This window comes from Symsagittifera roscoffensis, chromosome 1 (assembly GCF_963678635.1).
Source record: "Symsagittifera roscoffensis chromosome 1, txSymRosc1.1, whole genome shotgun sequence".
Lineage (NCBI taxonomy): Eukaryota > Metazoa > Xenacoelomorpha > Acoela > Convolutidae > Symsagittifera > Symsagittifera roscoffensis.
Window position 1 is genome coordinate 53,434,886 of NC_087062.1, and position 20,481 is coordinate 53,455,366.

Here is a 20,481-nt window from a genome sequence, read left to right on the forward strand (position 1 = left end):
CTGCCTCTGAGGCATGTTACTGATGATCTATGTAATAAAAACGAAAGTTGGCATCTGATAGCTGAGATTGTTTTTGAATAATCCGATGTCATTTTTTCTGATAAAAGATACGCAAGTCTCTTCAAAAATATATCACATTCTTTTCCTTGGCCTCCTGTTGATCCGAAAGTGAGTGGTGTAAAGACTCCATGTTCGATTTCCATAACTCTCTCATTGTAGCATCTCTTCTTCTCGTTCTCCTGCTCTTCGAACAGTATCTCCACTTTTTTCGTTTGATGGCTAGGAGCGTTGGGATAGAAAACGCTTACATCGAAGAATGCACGCTGGCCATTATGACTTCAAAAGTTTCGAGCACTGATGTCAAGTCGGGCGTTTTCAGAGGAATTTGCAGACCTGAGAGTCAGGTGTTCAGTTGTCAGTGGCTGTAGGGAGGGCTCTTGTCGTACGTCTACGCAAACTTCTGATAAGTGTTTTGATAGGTGGTTTCTGATTCCGTCATGTCTCATGTGTACAAATCCCCCTTTTCTGCATCTCATCGCATGGTTTGCATCGAAGGTCGACCCGCAGGGGCATTTCTGGGGAAGATCATGTAGGATGAGTCCATATCGAAGACACAGTGCATCTCTGAAGGACTGTTTATCCAATACAAAGCCATCTTCTTCGATTGGCAGTGCAGTTAACCATATGGATTTCTATGGATCTGGAGAGACTTTCATTCGCCGCTTCTTTCACTATAGCGTATTCTATTTTCAATCGTTCATACTTCGAGGTTTTCATTGATCGAATAGTGTTGCGAGTGTTCACTGCAAGGTTATCAGGGATTATCTCTTGCTGCAGCAAGATGACCGATTTCAGCTGATCTGTTACGAGAAGTGAGTTTTGAAATTGAATCTCGGCGTCGATTACAGGGTTTGATATACCGAGTCCTCCCATTTTTGATGGAAGTGCTACTAAATCTCTCATTAACGGACTCACGTTCCTTCCAAAAAGCGCTGGGATGAATTTTTCTACCAGGATTGTTTCAATGGGTTCGAAAAAAATTGACGATCGCGGAATAGTACGCATGATATAAGAGAATTTGGAGGAGAAGCCATGTGTGTATACTGCATATGCACATTGTGGGTTTGCGATAGCTAGAAAACTGAGTGTTTCCAACTGTACACACCAATTTTCCACTTTCGCTTAGAGATAGGAGTCCACGAACGCTTTTTCTCCAATAGCAGCTCCAAGGTGTTTTGCTCCTGATGTTGTTACGCTAATTCCGGTATCAGCAAACATATTTTTGGCGACCTCATAATGTTGAGGTTTTGTAATCAACTATGTTTTCCCAGCGTTTGGAAAGTAGCCTATCGATGGCCCTGAAAGCTGTTATGTTCTCCAACAATGCTTTACTTCATTTAGCATGCCACCAGAGACATCATCATCTGCAAAGAATACCTTCCGTGTTCTGAGTTCTGGTTGTAGCAGGTTCTTTATTCCTAGCGCGTACATCGCCTAGCTACTATATCACCTTGGGTAGTACCCTCGTCTGATGAGATTTCCCCTCCGTCGTAGAACAGGCGGGAGGCTTTACGATAGAAATTCAGACCAAAAGTGGCTATTTCGGGGCAGCTAATTCGGATATTATGCAGCGCGGCTTTGCGGTTGAGGCTGTTGAATGCATTCTCTGCGTCGATGAGTAGGATGCCCTCACACTCTTCTGTGTCAAAATATTCTCGCATTGCGTGAACTGCGGCTTCACTGCCAGATTTCAAACCAGTACATGTTTGTAGCGGGCCAACTGAGATTTGTACGTATTTCTTCAGTGTGGAAGCCACCACTTTACCCATCAGTCGTCGCAGCACTTCTCCTATTCCTATAGGGCGGATTCCGGGATTTTTGTTGAGAGCGATTATGCGACTGTTGGCGAGTGATGTGATTAACGTGTGATCTATGTTTTGCTTACAGAGTCTACGGGTGACCTCTGCAACTGCGTTGCATAAGTTCACGGACTCCATACCAAACTGTTTGGAGCAAGCAATTCGCCGCAACCCCAGTGCATCCATACCCGATGGACCGGCGCCCCCTGTCATTTGCAAACAAGCGCTTGGCACTTTACCGCCGTCAATAGGGTCAAACACATGTTCGTCCATCCAATTTACCGGCCCTTCCAAAAGACTTCCTGCTAGTATCGCCTTTCCTTCAGGGTGTTTTTCCTTGAGCTGACTGAGAACTGATGTATCGACCTTCAGTACGTCCCCTAATTTATCTACATCAAGCAGGTGGAGTGCTGCTTTGATATTACCCTGAAGGACCAGTTTAGCGAATCTTTTGTTCATTGTTTCAGGGTCTGCTTTCGCTCTACCATTTGGTAACCGGTTCTGTATTGAGCGACCAGTTCTTAGCAGTTCACTGATGTCACCTTGTTTCCACTGTTGAAGTCTTTGTTCGAGTAGGTTAGAATGTTCTTTCGCTTTGGATTTCAAGTGTGGTTTCTGGAGTAGGAGAGCTGGCATTATCATGATACTTGTCATTGAAACAGTTTGGTGCTTTGTACCTCCCGCAAACTCTTCCAAGTGTCGTGTGATTTCACGAATGAATGCTTTTCCGCTTTGTCCAGATGGGACCTTAAATAGATTCTTCTTCCAAGTGATTACAGATTCGTATGCGTCGAGGATCTGTTTCTTGAAATCGTCGAATTTCATGTTTTGCCAGTTGGTCGGGTCGTCAGATGGCGCCGGAGTCTCTGGAAGCTTGCCATATTCTTCGGAAACTTCTGGCATGATTGGGGCTTCTTCGATACGGCCTTCGAAACACTCTCTTTAATTAGTAGCAAAAAGTTCGGACAGACAAAAATAACTAAAAAAAGAGCAAATGACTTTTTTCAGGCAGTTTTTGCATGCAAAAGCTAATTTTCAGACCGAAAGTATGTCTCAATGTCAACTAAGAATCAAATTTGCATGCGATAAATGCTCAAAATTGGCCGATGGCTTTTTTTAGTTATTTCTGTCTGTCCGAACTTTTTGCAACTCTCTGTACCTCCTCACCGCTCGTACAATACTTCTGTTTATCACCCTAGCCCCTAATTTAGCTCCTCTCTGAATGATCATTTTGATGGCTCGATGTTTAAGCCGAGACAATCCCTTCTCTGGATACGGATTTTCCGACAACATTTCACGATTGAATAATACTTGTTTAAGTTCCAGTTTGCATAGTTTTGCAGCTTTTGACAACCCTCGTCAGGTTCATATTCATTCCTTTGTTTGATATCAAACACTTTGTGATGAGTATAATTAGACCTCCAGAGCTAATCAATCGGCTCTTGATGTTAGATCTTTCGGATGCTAGATTTTGTTCATATTCTATCTTCTCATTTCCACAGCATTTTTCCAGCATTGATTTCAATTTCAGAGCCTTTGGATGCATATCTTTTTATCTTCTTCTTGCTGTCTTAAGACATTTAATTAGATGAGATGTAATCTGGCTTATCCAAGGTGGCAGAGAAGCTCGATGCTGGGTTCTTTTCGGTATAGTTTCATTCAGAAAAACATTCAGCCAAAGTTACCAATTTTCAACAATGTAATTTGGGTTTGACCAGCAATAGGAATTCAACGGATTTGTTGAAGTAAGGCGCATTTAATTTTCATAGTCTCCACTACAAAAACTATACACACCACTTTTTACAACATCTTTTTATAATGTTCTGCCCTATAGCCGAAAAACTAAGATAAATTGGGTAGTGATTTGACGTTTTGGTGATTTGACATTCGTCACTGGTCATTTGCTTCAAATCTACGCAATGAAATATACCGCTTGCTGCTGTATTAAAGTCTATTTTTTGTTGAAAGTTGTTTTTCTTCGATTATGCTCAAAAATTCTCGCTCCAAAAAAATTTTCTGAAGATCAGCTACACCAGTTAATCGTTGAAAAAATTGAAATCGCCGTAAATGATAATACCATCGCACTTTCTTGACAGCTGATTTTTATTTTTGAAAAGTCCTGTTAGGTCTTCACTTGTATACGCATATTTACTATTTGCCGGAGGGTTATAGCAACATACAATCAAAATTTTCTTTTGATTGATATTAACGTAACAAGCAACTGCAGAACCGTTTGTGTCAAAATCAAAAAAGGCTTTTTTGGAGTTATAGCTTGATTTAACGCATATCATGATACCCCCATGGGCTGTAGTTTTCAATGGCGATTTACGATTAGAGCGAAAACATTGGTTTTCTGGTAAAAACAGCTCTGAATCCGTTTGTTCATTTATTAACCAAGTTTCTGCTATGCAAACAAAACCATATGGGTTTGCTATTAAAAAGTTTGAAAATTCTTGACGTCTTGATATTTTAAACAAACTCCGGAAATTGTAAAACGTAGCTGAAATTTCGAATTTAGAATCATTCAGTCAGTTGCAAATGTCAACTGGCCTGTTTTCCAAGTATAAAACGCCTTTTCGTATCTTGAATCAGTGCACGCTGTTCCTTCGTTAAGTAGCTCTCTGCGTTTTTTCAATAATGATTGCTCTTTTGCTTGCTCTTCTTTATTTAAAGATTTCGAAATAAAAATTGAGTATTTGTTTCCCATATACTCCGGTCCGTACGTTTATAAGTTGGAACCGCGTGCGAGTTTTTTTTCTACTGTAAAAACGTCATGAAACTCTACAAGGATCTGACTGGATCGTTTTTTTCCCAAGTTCGAATTTTCTGAGTCGCCGGAAAGATGAAATTTCAATTGAGTTTAATCCCAAATTTTCAAAAGCTTTTCGTATCAGTTTTTCATCATGCTCAAAAACTTTTGAACGATCAACCCTTTATGTACTTTCATTTTCCGCATCCTTATTTTCAGGTATACCATTGAACCTTAACTCATGGTCATAATCAATTTTCGTTTTAACAACATCGCTATACACAGCTACGGTTTGCTGGGGCTGTCTACATGAGAGAACTTGCTCCACCATAGTCCGAGTACTTTGCATACTCTCCTTGAGCTCCGTGATATACCTGCTCAGTTCCTTTGTATCAATTGTATCAATTGGAGGGCTCTGTAGACAGCTGTTACGTGTAAAGGTCATATTTGTCCTCTCCAAAAACTTGAATTCATCCTTCGAATATCCCATGCAAAAATATGTGTCCACCTCTGACACCTCTCACATAAGATCCAGTTCTCCCCTTTCGATATTTTCAGATGAATATTTTCCGATTAAATAGTTTCAGATGAATGATGCAAAATGGTTTATTTTGTGGGGGCCAGCTCCCTGAATTATCTGAAGTCATCACTGGGGCACAGAGAACGTTTACGATTTGCAAGACAATCCACAGCCATCTCCGGGCTTTCATTGAACCCTTATTCAAAGAATCCTCTGAAGATAGTGCAAAATCTAGTAAAAAGACAGGGTGTGCTCCGACTTCGATCAAGTCTTGTCATCTGGCATGACACAATAAACAACTCACTGACAAAACACCGAAGTAACTACAACCCATTAACGAACAAATTCCACCCCCTCACCCCATCTCAACTAGTCGAAGAGCTTAGCCATCTAAACAACACCCACAAGATAGAGGCCATCGTCTACACTCGCAGAGAAGGTACACGCGATATTTACGAAGAGCTCAACTCCAGCGGAATCTTGGTAATTGACGCCATTAGAGATCTCATATCCAGTAGAAAACGCAAGGATATCCAGCTTAAGTACGAAATCGCAAAAGTCCATCCCGACATTGTCATTGAAAGGCGGCTCGTTAATACATTAATCCGAAACAAATCAGACCTTACTGGACTCAAGAAAAGCAGGAAGAAGAGACTGAGCCACAAGAACAACAAGAAGTCAAGAATCGAAAGCGACCAGAGCACAAAAGAAAGCAATAAGAAGCTGAGCAAGAAACAAAAGGACAGGCTCAAGAAGCGTATCGCCCTTGGACTCCAAAAACAAGTAAGACTCTCCTCGCCTTTAATTATATTCTTGTTGAGTACTTGTGAATCTAACCGCCCCAGTGCATCCATAGGAATTAAGTTTCCTAGGAAGCGCGGGAAAGTCAGAGCATAAGTAGATATATACCCAACCGAGTTGAACTAAACCCAGTACATATATAGGAATTCAGTTTTCTTAAGAAGTGCGGGTAATTTCAACTTCGGTTTGTCAATTCCAACCTGTGTTCCAACAATCTCAGCGCATTCTTGGGAATTAAGTTTCTTAGAAAGCGCGGGATAGTAGGAGCTCACGTTTTGCAAACAAGGCCTTTACCCCTAGTGCATCGTAGGAATTAAGTTTCTTACGAAGCGCAGGAGATAAGGGTCTCTGTTCTATTCCTTTTCTATTCCTACACATTCCACTTCCCCAATACATTCCACAATGGCGCCATCAAAACCGAAAAACTGCTGCAAAACATGCACAAATCCCATAACGGCACGGGATGCCGTGTTTCTATGTGTCTCATGCGGAGACTCAATGCACTTGACCCCTTAGTGCACCGAAATGAGTGAACGAGCAATCTTCGGGATAAGTGAGGTCAGCCAAAACCTCCTACTTATCTGCAACGCGTGTGTCCGCCTAAACCATAGGGACCGCATGCTGGACAAACTTGCATCCACCAGAGAAAACAACGACATAAAGCCAATAGTGGAGAGCGTTGAAGAAGTCAAAAATCAGCTCCAATCCCTGACAAGTAACATCAGTAACGTCGAAGGTAAAAAGGACCAGATAACTTCCCTGAGAACCGAGATGGCTCCACGACCTGACAGTGAACTCACCACCAGCAGAACAACAAAAACATCAGAACCAAAAACCCAGAAGAAAAAAGAAAACTAAGACGGATTACGGGTGCAAGGCATTGCAGAATCGAAGGCCAAATCGCCAAGAGAACGGTACGAACACGACGTGAAGGAAGTTAAAAGTATTCTGGAATTCCTAAAAATCGACTGTCCGATCGATGATGTAAGGCGATTGGGAAACTACGATGGCAAAAAAGACAGAAAACTCATAATCAAAACAACCAGCGAACACCATCGACGGCTGATACTGCTATCGCTATACAAATTAAAAACTTACTCTAAACAGGTATATATGAGCAAGGAACTATCCCCTGAAGACCAAAAAATTGAAAACGATGCTTTGAAACTACGCCGAAAGATGATCGAAAACGAATACGACAAAAAACGTCTACGAATCAGAAACCTCAAGCTTCAACAAAACACAAACGAAACTGACGACAAGAATCTAGACAACTGGGAAAATGTTCCGCCAGAACCAGAACAATGACTACATAAATTTCAATGTCAGGAGCCTGCTAGACATTAGTAGACGCATGACATTGGCAAATGCAGTTCTTACAAACGACTACGACATCATCTGTCTAACTGAAACATGGCTCACAACTGCAGTACCAGACGAGGCCCTCTTTCTATCAAACTACACAATACACAGAACAGATCGACCCAATACGGGTCAGAACACTAAGCACGGTGGAGTCCTCATTGCAGTGAAAGGTTTAACTCATAGCAGAATAGAACTCAAAACCGAACTAGAATGTGCTGCCATCGAAATCAAATCTCGTCAGAAGCAGATAGTAATCTGCTGCTTCTACAATCCCCCCAAAAACAGCCCGTATAGAACATCTCCCGAGAACATAAAAGACGTCTTAAAACAGTTTCATGACTCGCTTAGTGACAACTCATCGCAACTCATCCTAACCGGAGATATAAATCTTGCAGAAGCAAACTGGGACAGCCTAAACTCAAACGACGAATACGAAGCCAACATACTGGACACTCTAGAAAAGTACGATCTACATCAGCTAATCACGTGCCATGAAGGCAGGAGCCTCGATGTATTCCTTGCCACTGACCCGACTCTTGTGCTAAGTTCGGCTATCGACTCAGCACTAGAAGCGCAATACTCATCAAACGGAAAAAAGTGTTCCGATCATCACGCATACAAAACTTATTTGTCCCTACCAAATTCGAGCAAAATAACAACCCCAGCTATTAAACGCGCATACCAGAAAACCGACTGGGATGATTTCAACAAACAAATCGTCAGCCAGCCATTTACACCATACTGCTACATCAACATTGACGTCCTACTGTTACAGTGGTACAAATGGCTCGAGAACATCATCGACGAAAAAATACCCCGAGTCACCAAACACAGGGCAGAAATTCCAACCTGGATTAGATCATCCACCTCACATCAAATGAAGATAGTCGCGACAATGAAGCGTAAATACGCAAAAGCAAACTCACTCTCGCTACTCCTGAAAATCAAAAAAGCTGAAAAAAGCCTGACCGAAGAAATCAAAATGGATCAAGCCATATTCGAAGCTAAAGTATTCAAGAGCCGCCGTCTGATCTTCAGAAATACTTGAAATCGATACACAAAAAGCATCCCCTACCAGACGAAATGTTCCTTAATCAATCACCGGACACAACTGAAACAGCAGTAAACAATAAACAAAAATGTTCTCTGTTTAACAAATTTTTCACCCAAGTTTTCAGCAAACAAGGTGAACTACCCGGCAAACAAACTTACATAAAATCAGAAACAAACCGCCTGAAACTATCCGAGGAAGAAATAACCAGATGCCTCCAATCACTGAAAACAAAAAAAGCATGCGGTCCGGACAACATTGGAAACATTATCCTGAAACACGCGACATCACTCGCAAAATCTCTAAAGCTCTTTTTTCAAACCTGCATTAATAAAGGATCATTTCCACGCCGATGGAAAACCAGTGAAATAACACCAGTCTTTAAAGAAAACAAAAAGACAGACATATCGCAATACAGACCCATCAGTCTTTTGGCAAATGTGTCAAAGGTATTTGAAAAAATACTCTTCGACCGATTATATCCAACAATCGAAACTAAACTACACCCAGCACAGTTCGGTTTCAGAAAAAACAGATCAGCGATCATACAACTTCTGTTGTTTCTGAACGAAATTTTTCTGGAAAACGACCTCAAAGAAAACGCTGAACTATGGGTCCTATACGTAGACTTCAGTAAAGCCTTTGACAAGGTCCCACATCAACCACTGATATCCAAATATGCAGAAATGGGAATTGGCGGGAAAATCCTTGAACTACTAGCCAGCTACCTAACAGCACGAAAACAATGTGTTAAAATTGATAGAAGCAAATCTCCAGTCACGCCAGTAACAAGTGGAGTACCACAGGGTTCAATACTAGGTCCGCTCATGTTCCTGATATACGTTAACGATCTTCCAGAATCAGTCAAACCGAGCACTTCTTTTGGCTACGCCGACGACTTTAAAGTAATTGCAAAGAACTACGAAGAAGCAATTGTCCTCGGAACGGAAATTGAAAAGTGGAGTCTCAAAAACCAAATGGTACTAAATATGGAAAAAAGTAAGGCACTACGCATTAAAGGAAATACAGAGCCTGTGAGTTCAATAGGCGTGAAAATAGGCACTGTCAACTCCCAGAAAGACCTAGGAGTGATAATGACAAAAAACATCTCGTGGAACGAAAACATTAAACGTAGGACCGGTAAAGCATGGCGAGCCTTCTTCAACCTCAAACGTAACATCTCATGCTATGCAAATCTCGAAACAAAATTGAACGCTTATGTAGGTTACGTCGTCCCTGTCATTTCCTATGCATCGCAGGTATGGTACCCATCAAAAACCGAAATGCGGGAAATCGAAAGAGTTCAACAAAAAGCTACTACATGGATACTTAACTACTCCATCGGATACAAAGAGAGACTACGTACCCTGAAGATCTTACCACTCTCAATGTACATCGAACTCCATGATATAGTGTTTCTTCAATCGGTCATGGACGGTAAATACAGCGTCAGTGAAGATTCAATTCCAATATCACTGAGAGAAAGCACCACGAGACAATGCAGCGAATTCGAGCTCAACAAAAACCGCATCAGCAAAACAGACGAAAATTTCTGGACGAGAGCCCCGAAACTTTTCAATATACTCCACAAACAGTTTCGCGACAACCCGACGAAAAAACAACTGACAGAAAGTTACTTCAACTGCTTTGAAAACAGTTACAATCAGCTAGACACATGCACCTGGCGTGTACTGTGTTCCTGTGGATCGTGTAACCCCTACCAAAAACTCATGCCAGCTGAAAACTGAAGGGTTGACACCCCTGTGCCAATGAGCCCTAAAGTCTCTACTACTACTACTACTACTACTATATGTTACATATGGTGCAGCACTCCTGCTGCTTCGATGCTAGTCGAGTTCTAGCTGACGATCCAGGCATAACGTTATATGAAACTATTTATTTTCATACCACGGCGCTTGTAATTATTCTAACGATATTCTTGATTGTTTTGCATACTTCAATGGAATTCATTTCGTAGAATCCCCCACTCATGTCAGACAGAATATATTAGACCTTTTTATATGCAATAAGCCTCAATTATGTTCTCTAGATGTTTTATCTGAGAAATTCAGTTCGGACCATTATCCTTTAAGAGATTTTTTGATGTGAATTAATTAACAACAAAAGTCGTGTCTTTTCGGTTAGACCCCTCCCACTCCTAAATGGATAAATTTGGCAATTCAAATATCGAGTTGAAATTGAAAGCGGGAAAGAGTGAAACAAGCATTTAAACACCACTCGCGTGCAAATAGCAGCTGCTCGATTAGGATTCATAGTAATCCTTAGAATGAATTCTAATCGAGCAGCTGCTGATTGCATGCGAGCGGTGTATGATTGTTTGTTTCACTCGCTTTCAATTTCAACTCGAAACTTGAATTGCCCAATATAATATATCCGTTTAGGGGGAGGGGGTATAACCGAAAAGACCCCAAAAGTCCGACTACAACAGGGATTTGACCCCTTCACCAACCAAAGGGGCCCTCTTTTGTAATTTTTTTGATATCCGTTTTTGGCCGACAAACCCTAAAAACAAAATTTTTTCAATATAAAATAATTTTAAAAGAAAGCACTCGCTGAAAAACGCAATTTTTTTATCAAAATTTTTCAAAAATCCCAAAAACGGCACTTCGACATTTTTGGCCTGTTTTTTTTGTGTCTAGGACAACAAGCCGACGGGACTTCAAGCCGAAAATTGAACTTTACAAGCACCTCAAATCAATATTTTTTCATCTGTAAAACGTTGCTTTTCAAAATTTTACGCTAGTTTAGTCCATAATAAGCGTTATTCATGATAATGCACCATTTGGGATTGGTATCCATTGATAACATCAGCCGGTTTTTGAAATGCATAAATTATGAACATGAAAAACGCCTTCAACCATGTTTTACTTTTCAATTTTCCGAAACATCCTTTGGAGGCTTAAATTTAATGAAAACGCAAATAACTAGTGATGAAATTCAGAGTTTTCAAAAGTTTTCTCATAAAAGTTTTCAAGTTAATCATATTTCATGACTTAATGAGAAAATTTTCGGCTTGAAGTCCCTAATTTTACGGTTCGGCTTGAAGTCCCGTTGGCTTGATGTCCGGCACCCGTTTTGTTTTACACATTTTTTTCATTCTCCCTCCCCGCCCGCTCGACTTTAATTCGGTTGGGGGCCCTTAATTTGGGCCTTCAGTTTGGGACCCCTTAATAGTTTTTTTTTGTTTAACGGGGCATTGTGGTAAATGTGGGTAGGGGGAGGGTATGTGTGTATGTGTGTGGGTAGGGAGTGGGTATGTGTGTGGGAGGGGGAGAAAGGGGTTACCCTAAATAAGAAAACAATGTTTTTAAGTAAGTTTGTAGGATCTCTTTAACTATTTCACCCCTATGGTACGAATCATAGTAGTACCCGAATCTCTCCCCTCTATTAGAAAATAGGTAAGGGGGGCTAATTGTTAAGTAGATCCGAAATTGCGGCTAACTGGGAATAAATTTATTTTTTGATGTGAATTAATTAACAACAAAAGTCGTGTCTTTTCGGTTAGACCCCTCCCACTCCTAAATGGATAAATTTGGCAATTCAAATATCGAGTTGAAATTGAAAGCGGGAAAGAGTGAAACAAGCATTTATACACCACTCGCGTGCAAATAGCAGCTGCTCGATTAGGATTCATAGTAATCCTTAGAATGAATTCTAATCGACCAGCTGCTGATTGCATGCGAGCGGTGTATGATTGTTTGTTTCACTCGCTTTCAATTTCAACTCGAAACTTGAATTGCCCAATATAATATATCCGTTTAGGGGGAGGGGGTATAACCGAAAAGACCCCAAAAGTCCGACTACAACAGGGATTTGACCCCTTCACCAACCAAAGGGGCCCTCTTTTGTAAATTTTATGATATCCGTTTTCGGCCGACAAACCCTAAAAACAAAATTTTTTCAATATAAAATAATTTTAAAAGAAAGCACTCGCTGAAAAACGCAATTTTTTTATCAAAATTTTTCAAAAATCCCAAAAACGGCAATTCGACATTTTTGGCCTGTTTTTTTTTGTGTCTAGGACAACAAGCCGACGGGACTTCAAGCCGAAAATTGAACTTTACAAGCACCTCAAATCAATATTTTTTCATCTGTAAAACGTTGCTTTTCAAAATTTTACGCTAGTTTAGTCCATAATAAGCGTTATTCATGATAATGCACCATTTGGGATTGGTATCCATTGATAACATCAGCCGGTTTTTGAAATGCATAAATTATGAACATGAAAAATGCCTTCAACCATGTTTTACTTTTCAATTTTCCGAAACATCCTTTGGAGGCTTAAATTTAATGAAAACGCAAATAACTAGTGATGAAATTCAGAGTTTTCAAAAGTTTTCTCATAAAAGTTTTCAAGTTAATCATATTTCATGACTTAATGAGAAAATTTTCGGCTTGAAGTCCCTAATTTTACGGTTCGGCTTGAAGTCCCGTTGGCTTGATGTCCGGCACCCGTTTTGTTTTACACATTTTTTTCATTCTCCCTCCCCGCCCGCTCGACTTTAATTCGGTTGGGGGCCCTTAATTTGGGCCTTCAGTTTGGGACCCCTTAATAGTTTTTTTTTGTTTAACGGGGCATTGTGGTAAATGTGGGTAGGGGGAGGGTATGTGTGTATGTGTGTGGGTAGGGAGTGGGCATGTGTGTGGGGGGGGGGGGGGGGGGAGAAAGGGGTTACCCTAAATAAGAAAACAATGTTTTTAAGTAAGTTTGTAGGATCTCTTTAACTATTTCACCCCTATGGTACGAATCATAGTAGTACCCGAATCTCTCCCCTCTATTAGAAAATAGGTAAGGGGGCTAATTGTTAAGTAGATCCGAAATTGCGGCTAACTGGGAATAAATTTATTTTTTGGCTATCCGGAAACGAATTTAATTTTTGGCTATCCGAGTGTTCGGCTCCGTGACACGCCACCTATTTACCAACCCAGATCTTGTATAATTTTTTTTTCTGCACATAAATTCCATTAAAAAATGAGATGCCAAATGCGCTTTCAGTTTTCATTTAATTCACACTTTTCGCTGTATTTTAGCTTGGTTTACTGTTCGAGATATCAACCCTGCATTTCTAAGTAAAATCAGTTCAATTTTGTCATGAAAGTTTTTCATTTTCATTTTTTATCATTTAGGGGGTATAACCGGAAAGACTCATAAGTTTAGCTTTTCAATATTTCTTTACTAACTTAAGGGGCAGTCGGAGCATTCGGAACTTTGCCCTGGTATTAGAGGAGTCTTGTTCTTTTTACTTAAAAAGTTTGTTCGGCTTTAATGGTTTCCGCTTTAACTATATCTGCTTAGTCACGTAATATAGCGTTGTTTGCATAAAGAATTCACTTTTGACTCTTTGTGTTTCCCGATAGGGAGGAGTTTCAGAACTAAATAGCTCAATTTTTTCAAGGCAAAATTTTTGTTTTTGGTTTTCTGAGTGCTAGTTTAACGCTGGCTTTACTGTTCGTCGACATGTGTTCTCAAACTGAACATCATTTGTATGAAATATTGGTCGATGTAATTTGTTCAAATTTTTTATCGACTTATAAGCTTCGTCTCTTTTTCCGTCCGCTAATTCAATTTTATGGCTGTTTGGTATCACAAGTGGTGCGAAGCTTCCGCTTTGCCTCTCAGCAAAGTTAGTTGGCAATGTTGTCAACTCCTGTTGTTTTTATATGTCCGAGTTTAACCGGAATTGGGAAGTCCATCTTCATGGAAGTTCTGCATTTTTTGCCGATTTTTATGAGTTCCCTCTTGTCGTTTGGACTGACTATGGTCTGACATGCGACGAAACCAGGAAGTCTAGATTTATATCATTAGCGAAATGGAACATGGGAGCTAGAATTGCTCTGGTAAATTAAAAATTTTACATTCAAACTCCAAGTGGAAAGAAAGGGTTACTGGGAAGTAAAGCAATCGAAAACACGTTTTAGAGCTTCAGTTTGTTTACTACAAAGATTGCTATTTGAGCAAGCTAGAGGCTGTTTATTTCTAGTAATTATAGCCTTTACGTTACAAAATCCAACGGAGCTCTTTGAGAGAATTCGCTACTTTGATATAAATCATTGTCTCAGAATGTGTATTGGCTTAATTTAAGTGGTTAAGTCAAATACTTTCTGGCAACTAGTGTGGTGCCTCTTATTTAAGTAAAGTCAACCGGGCAGCGACAAGAAAGCGCCGTGGGTTTAATTTCTTGTGCGGTGATAGTTAACTCCCAAATTGAGGCATATCAGTTGCCTATGTCCACTTTTTGTTGGTCTATTAAAGAGTTCTTTACTTACCTTTCTCTCTCTCTCTCACTCACAACCAACCCTATTCCCATGTACAGCTCCTAAACTCAATTTCGAGTTTTCCCTCAAATTGCGCCGACTAAATTGATTTAGACCAAAAATGAAGTGGGCAAGTAAGCAGTTAATTTACTCCCTCCCATAGATGAAAACCTTTTTAGTTTGTCCTCAAATAGCTGCGACACGCTCCAGGCAAGAGCGCAATTTAAACGGAGTTTAAAATTTGCTTCAAAATGCAGACCACATCTAAACACACATACACTGTTACGATATCGTCTGCGTCCTTATTCCATCTTACTTAAAATCTACCTGGACCTAATTTCACTCTTCATTTATTTTTCTCTGCCTCTTGTCAGCTACGCGAACAATTCGAGGCCACTTCTATCAAACATTGCACCAGAATTTTTGTATGGTTATCCGTAATTATTAAACATAGGTGCGTCCATACTGAGCTTAATGCAATGAGGCTTGTGTGGCAAAATTCCAGCTTCAATTTTCCACAGGCGGATCAATCATAAAACACGAGAAATGCATTATTGATTCCGCTTGCCTTAAAACGAACAGGAATTCAAAAAATGTCACTATTTTTTGTTTCCATCTGTCCTTTGTTTGTTTTTCTTTGTCTTCTTTTACTGATGCACAATAAGAAGTATTGGGACTGAAGACAACTCACTTATTCCATAGATCTTTTGCCATGGGTCACACCAAGCAAGTTCCCTTTGCACGGAATAACCCTCACCCGTATCCTATGACGGGATGGGAAGTCGCAATCTATTTCCTCATTTTGCTCCTCCTGTGCTCGTTACTTTTATTCGCCGTAAGACGATACTCTTACGTTTTGGTAGAAGTTATAATAGCCCTGTATTATATCCTAGACTCCATATCTCTAGCCGTTATTGGTAAGTATATTCAAAGACAATTCAATCATTGTGTTTTGATAGCTTATTGAGTCCAAATGTAATCAATGAAAGTTACTGAATAATGGGTCTAGATAATTGAAACAATCTCCTCGACACATGTTCAAAAGGTAAAAGAAGTCACAAGTTTTTTGACTGATAATTTGCTCTTTGTCTCCATAAGTTCAATCTCATTGTGGTAGAAAAATAACAAGTGTGCTCAGATCAAGGCAAAGTGGTCAATATTACGACTGCTTTATACGTTTCTAGAGCAGTTTTTTTGGCAAAAATGGTACAATTAAAAAAATTCAGATTTTTCTTTTTAGCATAAACATCCTCCACTCTCTGTCAACCGTCAAACAGAATGGTAGGTAGTTTTTGCGTCTTATAACGCATTTTTTTTGGTTCAATGCGGTGCGGTAGCAGCAATTCAACTGTGTTCTGAGGCGGATTAATCCGCTGGGTTGATCGAAATGGAAGTTTCACACGAATTAATTATTCCAATTTGGCAATCGTCAAAGCCCCATAACATTGCAAAAAATAGGCGCAGTTAAATATGTTTTTCATTTGAGCTCAGAGCAGCAATATTTTTAGAATATAAAAAGTCTGCCGAAAATTGCTAACTTGAAGGTCAAAATTTGTCTAGAGAAAAACCTACAAGCGCTTGAATTTTCCCTCTATTCCAAGTTTGCTCAAATTGGGGAAATTTTTCAGAAAATTGTCTATCATAAATTGTGCTTGAAATTGCTAGAGCTTTTAGGCCATCTATACTTTTTCTTTGAAATTTGAAACTTGAGATTTTTTCAAAAAACAATTCGAAATTTTTTGTTTACTTGCGTTCAACTGATTCTTCCAACTGTCTGTTGGCGATCTTTTGAGTTTTGAGGTTACAAAAAACGTTTTTGTCATTAAGTTTACGCGGATTTAAAGTTTCCGGTTTTCCAGCGGAATAAAAAGTTTACACTGTTCGATTTTCTAAAATTGGGTTGATTTTAATTTAAAAATGAAATCTTAACTTGTTCTTGAAATTCAAAAGCTTTAAAATCATATTTTTTCTTCTTTGAAATTCGAAAATTGAAGTTGTTTTTAAAAAAACTCAAATATACATTTTTTGTTTCCTTGAGTTCGAGTTCATTGACTAATTTCCAACTGTCTGTTGGCAATGTTTTGACATACTGATGTATTTCAATCGGTTCGATTTTGTTTAAAGGAAACGAAAAGGTTTCAAAACAATTTTTTTTTGGTTTTCTTGAGTTCGTTGACACTTCCAACTGTCTGTTGGCTGTTTATTTCTTGCTACCATATAGATATGTAATTTTTATTTGGAATTTTATTTTCTGCGAAGTAATTTTGCGCTCTCAGAATTACAAGCGCAGTGAAATAAACTTTCTTTTAGTCAGTTTTTTTAATTGGGTGTGTGTTAAAAAACTTTAGAAGCTGAAGAAGCATTTTTCTTTCACGTTTAATTAATTCGATAGTGCCAAGTGTGATATCAGGTTAAAGTTCTTTTAAATGTTCATTCAAAATCAGAACAAGTTCTCAATTTTGTGAAAAACTTATCTGAATATTTCTGTTTTCAATGCTAATTTAGGTAACTTCCCAAATGGCATAAATTTCAAGTTTTTCAAGCCACTCACACTTTCTAAACTAATATTTCTCCTTTTTCGGATCCAGATGTGTGAACAAGATTTGAACTTATTGCTTCCAAACAAATGTTGAGTGACAGTTTTGCTGGAAAAATTGACCACACAAAACAAATTAATAGCCAGTTATGCTTTTGATAAGAATTCTTAAAAAGTTTTCCCGATAATGTCAAGCAACAATTGAATTGACAACCTTACTACTTTTCACACATTGTTCAGTAAAAAAAGAACTATTTTTCAATGCAATTGTTGCATCGAAATTATGCCATTTGGGGAATTTCTCGTTTTATGCCATTTGGGAATTATGCCATTTGAGACGTAATCCTAATTTACTGCGGTGAACGCCTGCATAAGTTTTCATTTTGACCTAAGCTGATAATAACGATTTTTTGACTTAAAATATCAATGAACTTCCTATTCTACCCATGTAAACTGCTGAAACTTCTGAAAGTAAATATTTTTCGAATTTTTCTGCCATTCTTTGTGGTCGGAAAATTCTGTGCTATTTACAAAGAAAATGACTAAACTTGTTTTTTCTCGGATATACTGTTTGAAGAATACCTCATACAGGGTTTGGGTTTCAGGTTACAAATTTAGCCTGCATTTAACTGCTCGCACTCTGTTGTTCGAAATTTGTGGACGAATTTCGAACACTTTTTATTCGAAATTCATCCAAAAAAAATTCACACTTCAATAAATAACGTGATTCAACTCAATGCTTTATACGTTTTAGGACCTCTCAGAATAGTGGAAACTTTTTGGATTTGAGGGTAATATAAGGGAATTTATATTTTGTGGCTTGATTAGGCAATTGTTCAGAACTTGCTCTTGGCAGAACTAATCTTTTTTTATCTAAGCGGATCAACGCCGCATTTTATCAAAACAATATTAGATAATGCTGAGCACATCAAATTTGTCCATGGTCTATTTTTTGTAGTTAAGCCTTTTAATGTCGCCTTTGTACAATTTAGAAGACAAGTGCAAATTGCGCTCCCGAATGAAAATTTAAATATGGTACGAGAAAGTATTTTTTTTTTAAATTGCTTATATTGTGAAAAAATTTAAATTCAAGTTGCACAGCACATGCGTGATGCTCTTGTTTCTGTGTCTTACAAATTTCAGTCAACTTATTTGTTCTTATTGCGAAGTCTGGATGGTATAAGAAATTGCGAAAGTTTATAGGATTGTGTCGTTTACGACATTGATTGGTTGTGTTTTGTAATGTATCGTGACATCATGGGTACTCTGTCTCTTTATAGATTATCCTTGTGCGAAGTGAAGAGAAGAAATCAAGCTTGAGGCTGAAAAAAAGCAACGGTTTTGTGTTTTGATTTGTAGGGAGACCTGACAAAAGAGAGCCACCTGTATCGTCTAAGTGATCTGAATAAAACACTGTTCCGTTATATTTAGCTTGGCTGTTTTTACTGCCTGGACATAAAATAGAAATAAGCTTAGATCGTTTTTTTGTGCGAACATTGCAATCTCGCGGTACGCTCTTATATGTTTTTTTTATGTGAAAATATCCGAGGGAACATTACAATGCGTGTACACGCGCACACAAAATAAGATAAATTAATACTTATCTTATAGTTGTAATGTTTATGTAAAATAGAATTGTGAGTCTGCTGGTATGCTAGTATGCTGTTGGTTGTTACTTAGTACAATTGTCAGATCACACTGAAAGAGCTCTGTTGATAAAATGCTGCGATGTTTGATGCAGTTTTCATCTTAGTAGCATTTAAAAAATTTATCATTACTTCGTTTTGTTATCGAGGTCATCCGGTTACTTTACTTTAATTCACAAAACGCGTGTGTTACTCGAGTGTTAGATAACATGTACAATTTTTGCTCTGTAAATTATGAAGAAAACAGTAATGAAACGACAGGTTTTTGGCCCGTTTCCTGTTCTTATTAAGCTTAAACTAAACCGAATCGTATAAAAGTGCGGCTTCTTTATTTTATTTCTGCATCATATTTTGCTTTGTTGGTGTTATCTGTGCTAAAATGGCAATTACCGAAATGAATTCGAATGTTTCAGACAGTTGGCTGCAAAGTTGCAGGGAAGAGGATAGTTTTTCACAGTCAGCAGAAAAGTTATCAGATAAGCTCAGCCTGCCAATATCAAATCAACAGAATCATCTAGTTCACAATGGAGAACCTAATCAGATTTGCTGGGATGCTGATGAATCAAATTTGGACTCGAGAACAGAAACAGAAAGAAGACTCTCTGGGGATAATAAATCTTCGCATATGCATGTATCAGAATCATTTACTCTAGACAGGTCTGTATTACGTAATAAGAAAGCTTTAAAGAAGTCCTCGATATCATCTTCAAGTGATTCCACGACAACGACACCAACCGAACGGCGAATCAGATTCAGTCTCAATTTTGAACTAGACGACGACTATAATGACCACGAACGGAGTGACCGATCATGTCTTCCGAAGTTATCACCTGTTCAACGAAGTTTAGACGACTGTATCGAGTCGCCGGTGACACCTCGTCGAAAACCTAGAAGCAGTAGTCCCGAGAGCCTCCCGTTTGCCGACGAAGATGAAGACCAAGACGAGTTAACCACGGGGTTTCTCTCTAGTTCACCGCCTTTAGGAACTGTTTCTACGAATCGCTTAGTGACGTCTTCGCCCGGCTGTGACGTAACTTCTGAATTACATCTCGCAGATATGATTGAGTGTGATAATCTGTCCTTTGATGAATCGTTTAGCGAAATATTGAACGGTGTACATCCAGCAGCTGAAGAACAGCAAAGTAGCTCAGTTAATACTGACGGCGAAGTGAATAAGGAAGACTCAGAACTGGATGAATTTCTATCTCTTTTAAAAAAAGACTCTTTACAAAACCAACTTGCCTTAAATACTTAATGTCTTTGAAATGAGTTTTATTTTGTAGATAGCTTTAATTATAAATCTCACATAAATTCTCAGTTGCAATTTCGAAAAGCTAGCTAACAATTTTGAATAGGTGAAATAAAATGAAAATAATTTGCTCAGGTGGGTAGGGCAGCTGAATTTTAACTCCTGAGATTCCAAGTGTATTGAAACCAAGTAGAAGACTTTTTGCCGCAAACAGTTTTCCACGCAGGTCTCATCCATTTTGGACTCCCAGCCAAACAGACTTATTCACAAACAAACATAATTTGAGCGTATTTATTTTTTTTGCGTTCGAATTTTAATTTATTTTTAATTTCCGTCAATTTTTTTTGTTGGCAAACTCCACTATTGAAGGCAAACTCCACTATTGAACAGCAAAATTGTAAATGTTTCAAAAACGTGAACGACATCTAG

At 38.8% G+C, this 20,481-nt stretch overlaps 1 protein-coding gene across 4 annotated transcripts; it reads left to right on the plus strand.

Annotated features, from left to right (window-relative positions):
- Positions 1-11,980: 11,980 nt before the first annotated feature.
- Positions 11,981-20,103, plus strand: LOC134845558 (uncharacterized). 4 transcript variants are annotated; one of them, XM_063862505.1, is made up of 3 exons: positions 11,981-12,213; positions 14,560-15,538; positions 19,217-20,103. In XM_063862505.1, exons 2-3 carry the CDS (start codon positions 15,334-15,336, stop codon positions 20,056-20,058), a joined length of 1,047 nt encoding a protein of 348 aa, XP_063718575.1. In that variant the 5' UTR covers positions 11,981-12,213; positions 14,560-15,333; the 3' UTR covers positions 20,059-20,103. The 4 variants fall into 4 exon arrangements, with proteins under 4 accessions (XP_063718575.1, XP_063718592.1, XP_063718583.1 ...); XM_063862522.1 differs by having other exon boundaries at positions 14,801-15,538; XM_063862513.1 differs by lacking the exon at positions 11,981-12,213 and adding an exon at positions 12,976-12,990 and having other exon boundaries at positions 14,681-15,538.
- Positions 20,104-20,481: the final 378 nt, after the last annotated feature.

Coding starts and splice junctions, on each gene's coding strand:
- LOC134845558 (XM_063862505.1), top strand. CDS start 15,334: ATGGGTCACACCAAGCAAGTTCCCTTTGCACGGAATAACCCTCACCCG. Junction 15,539..19,216: donor CATATCTCTAGCCGTTATTG/GTAAGTATATTC, acceptor CGAATGTTTCAG/ACAGTTGGCTGCAAAGTTGC.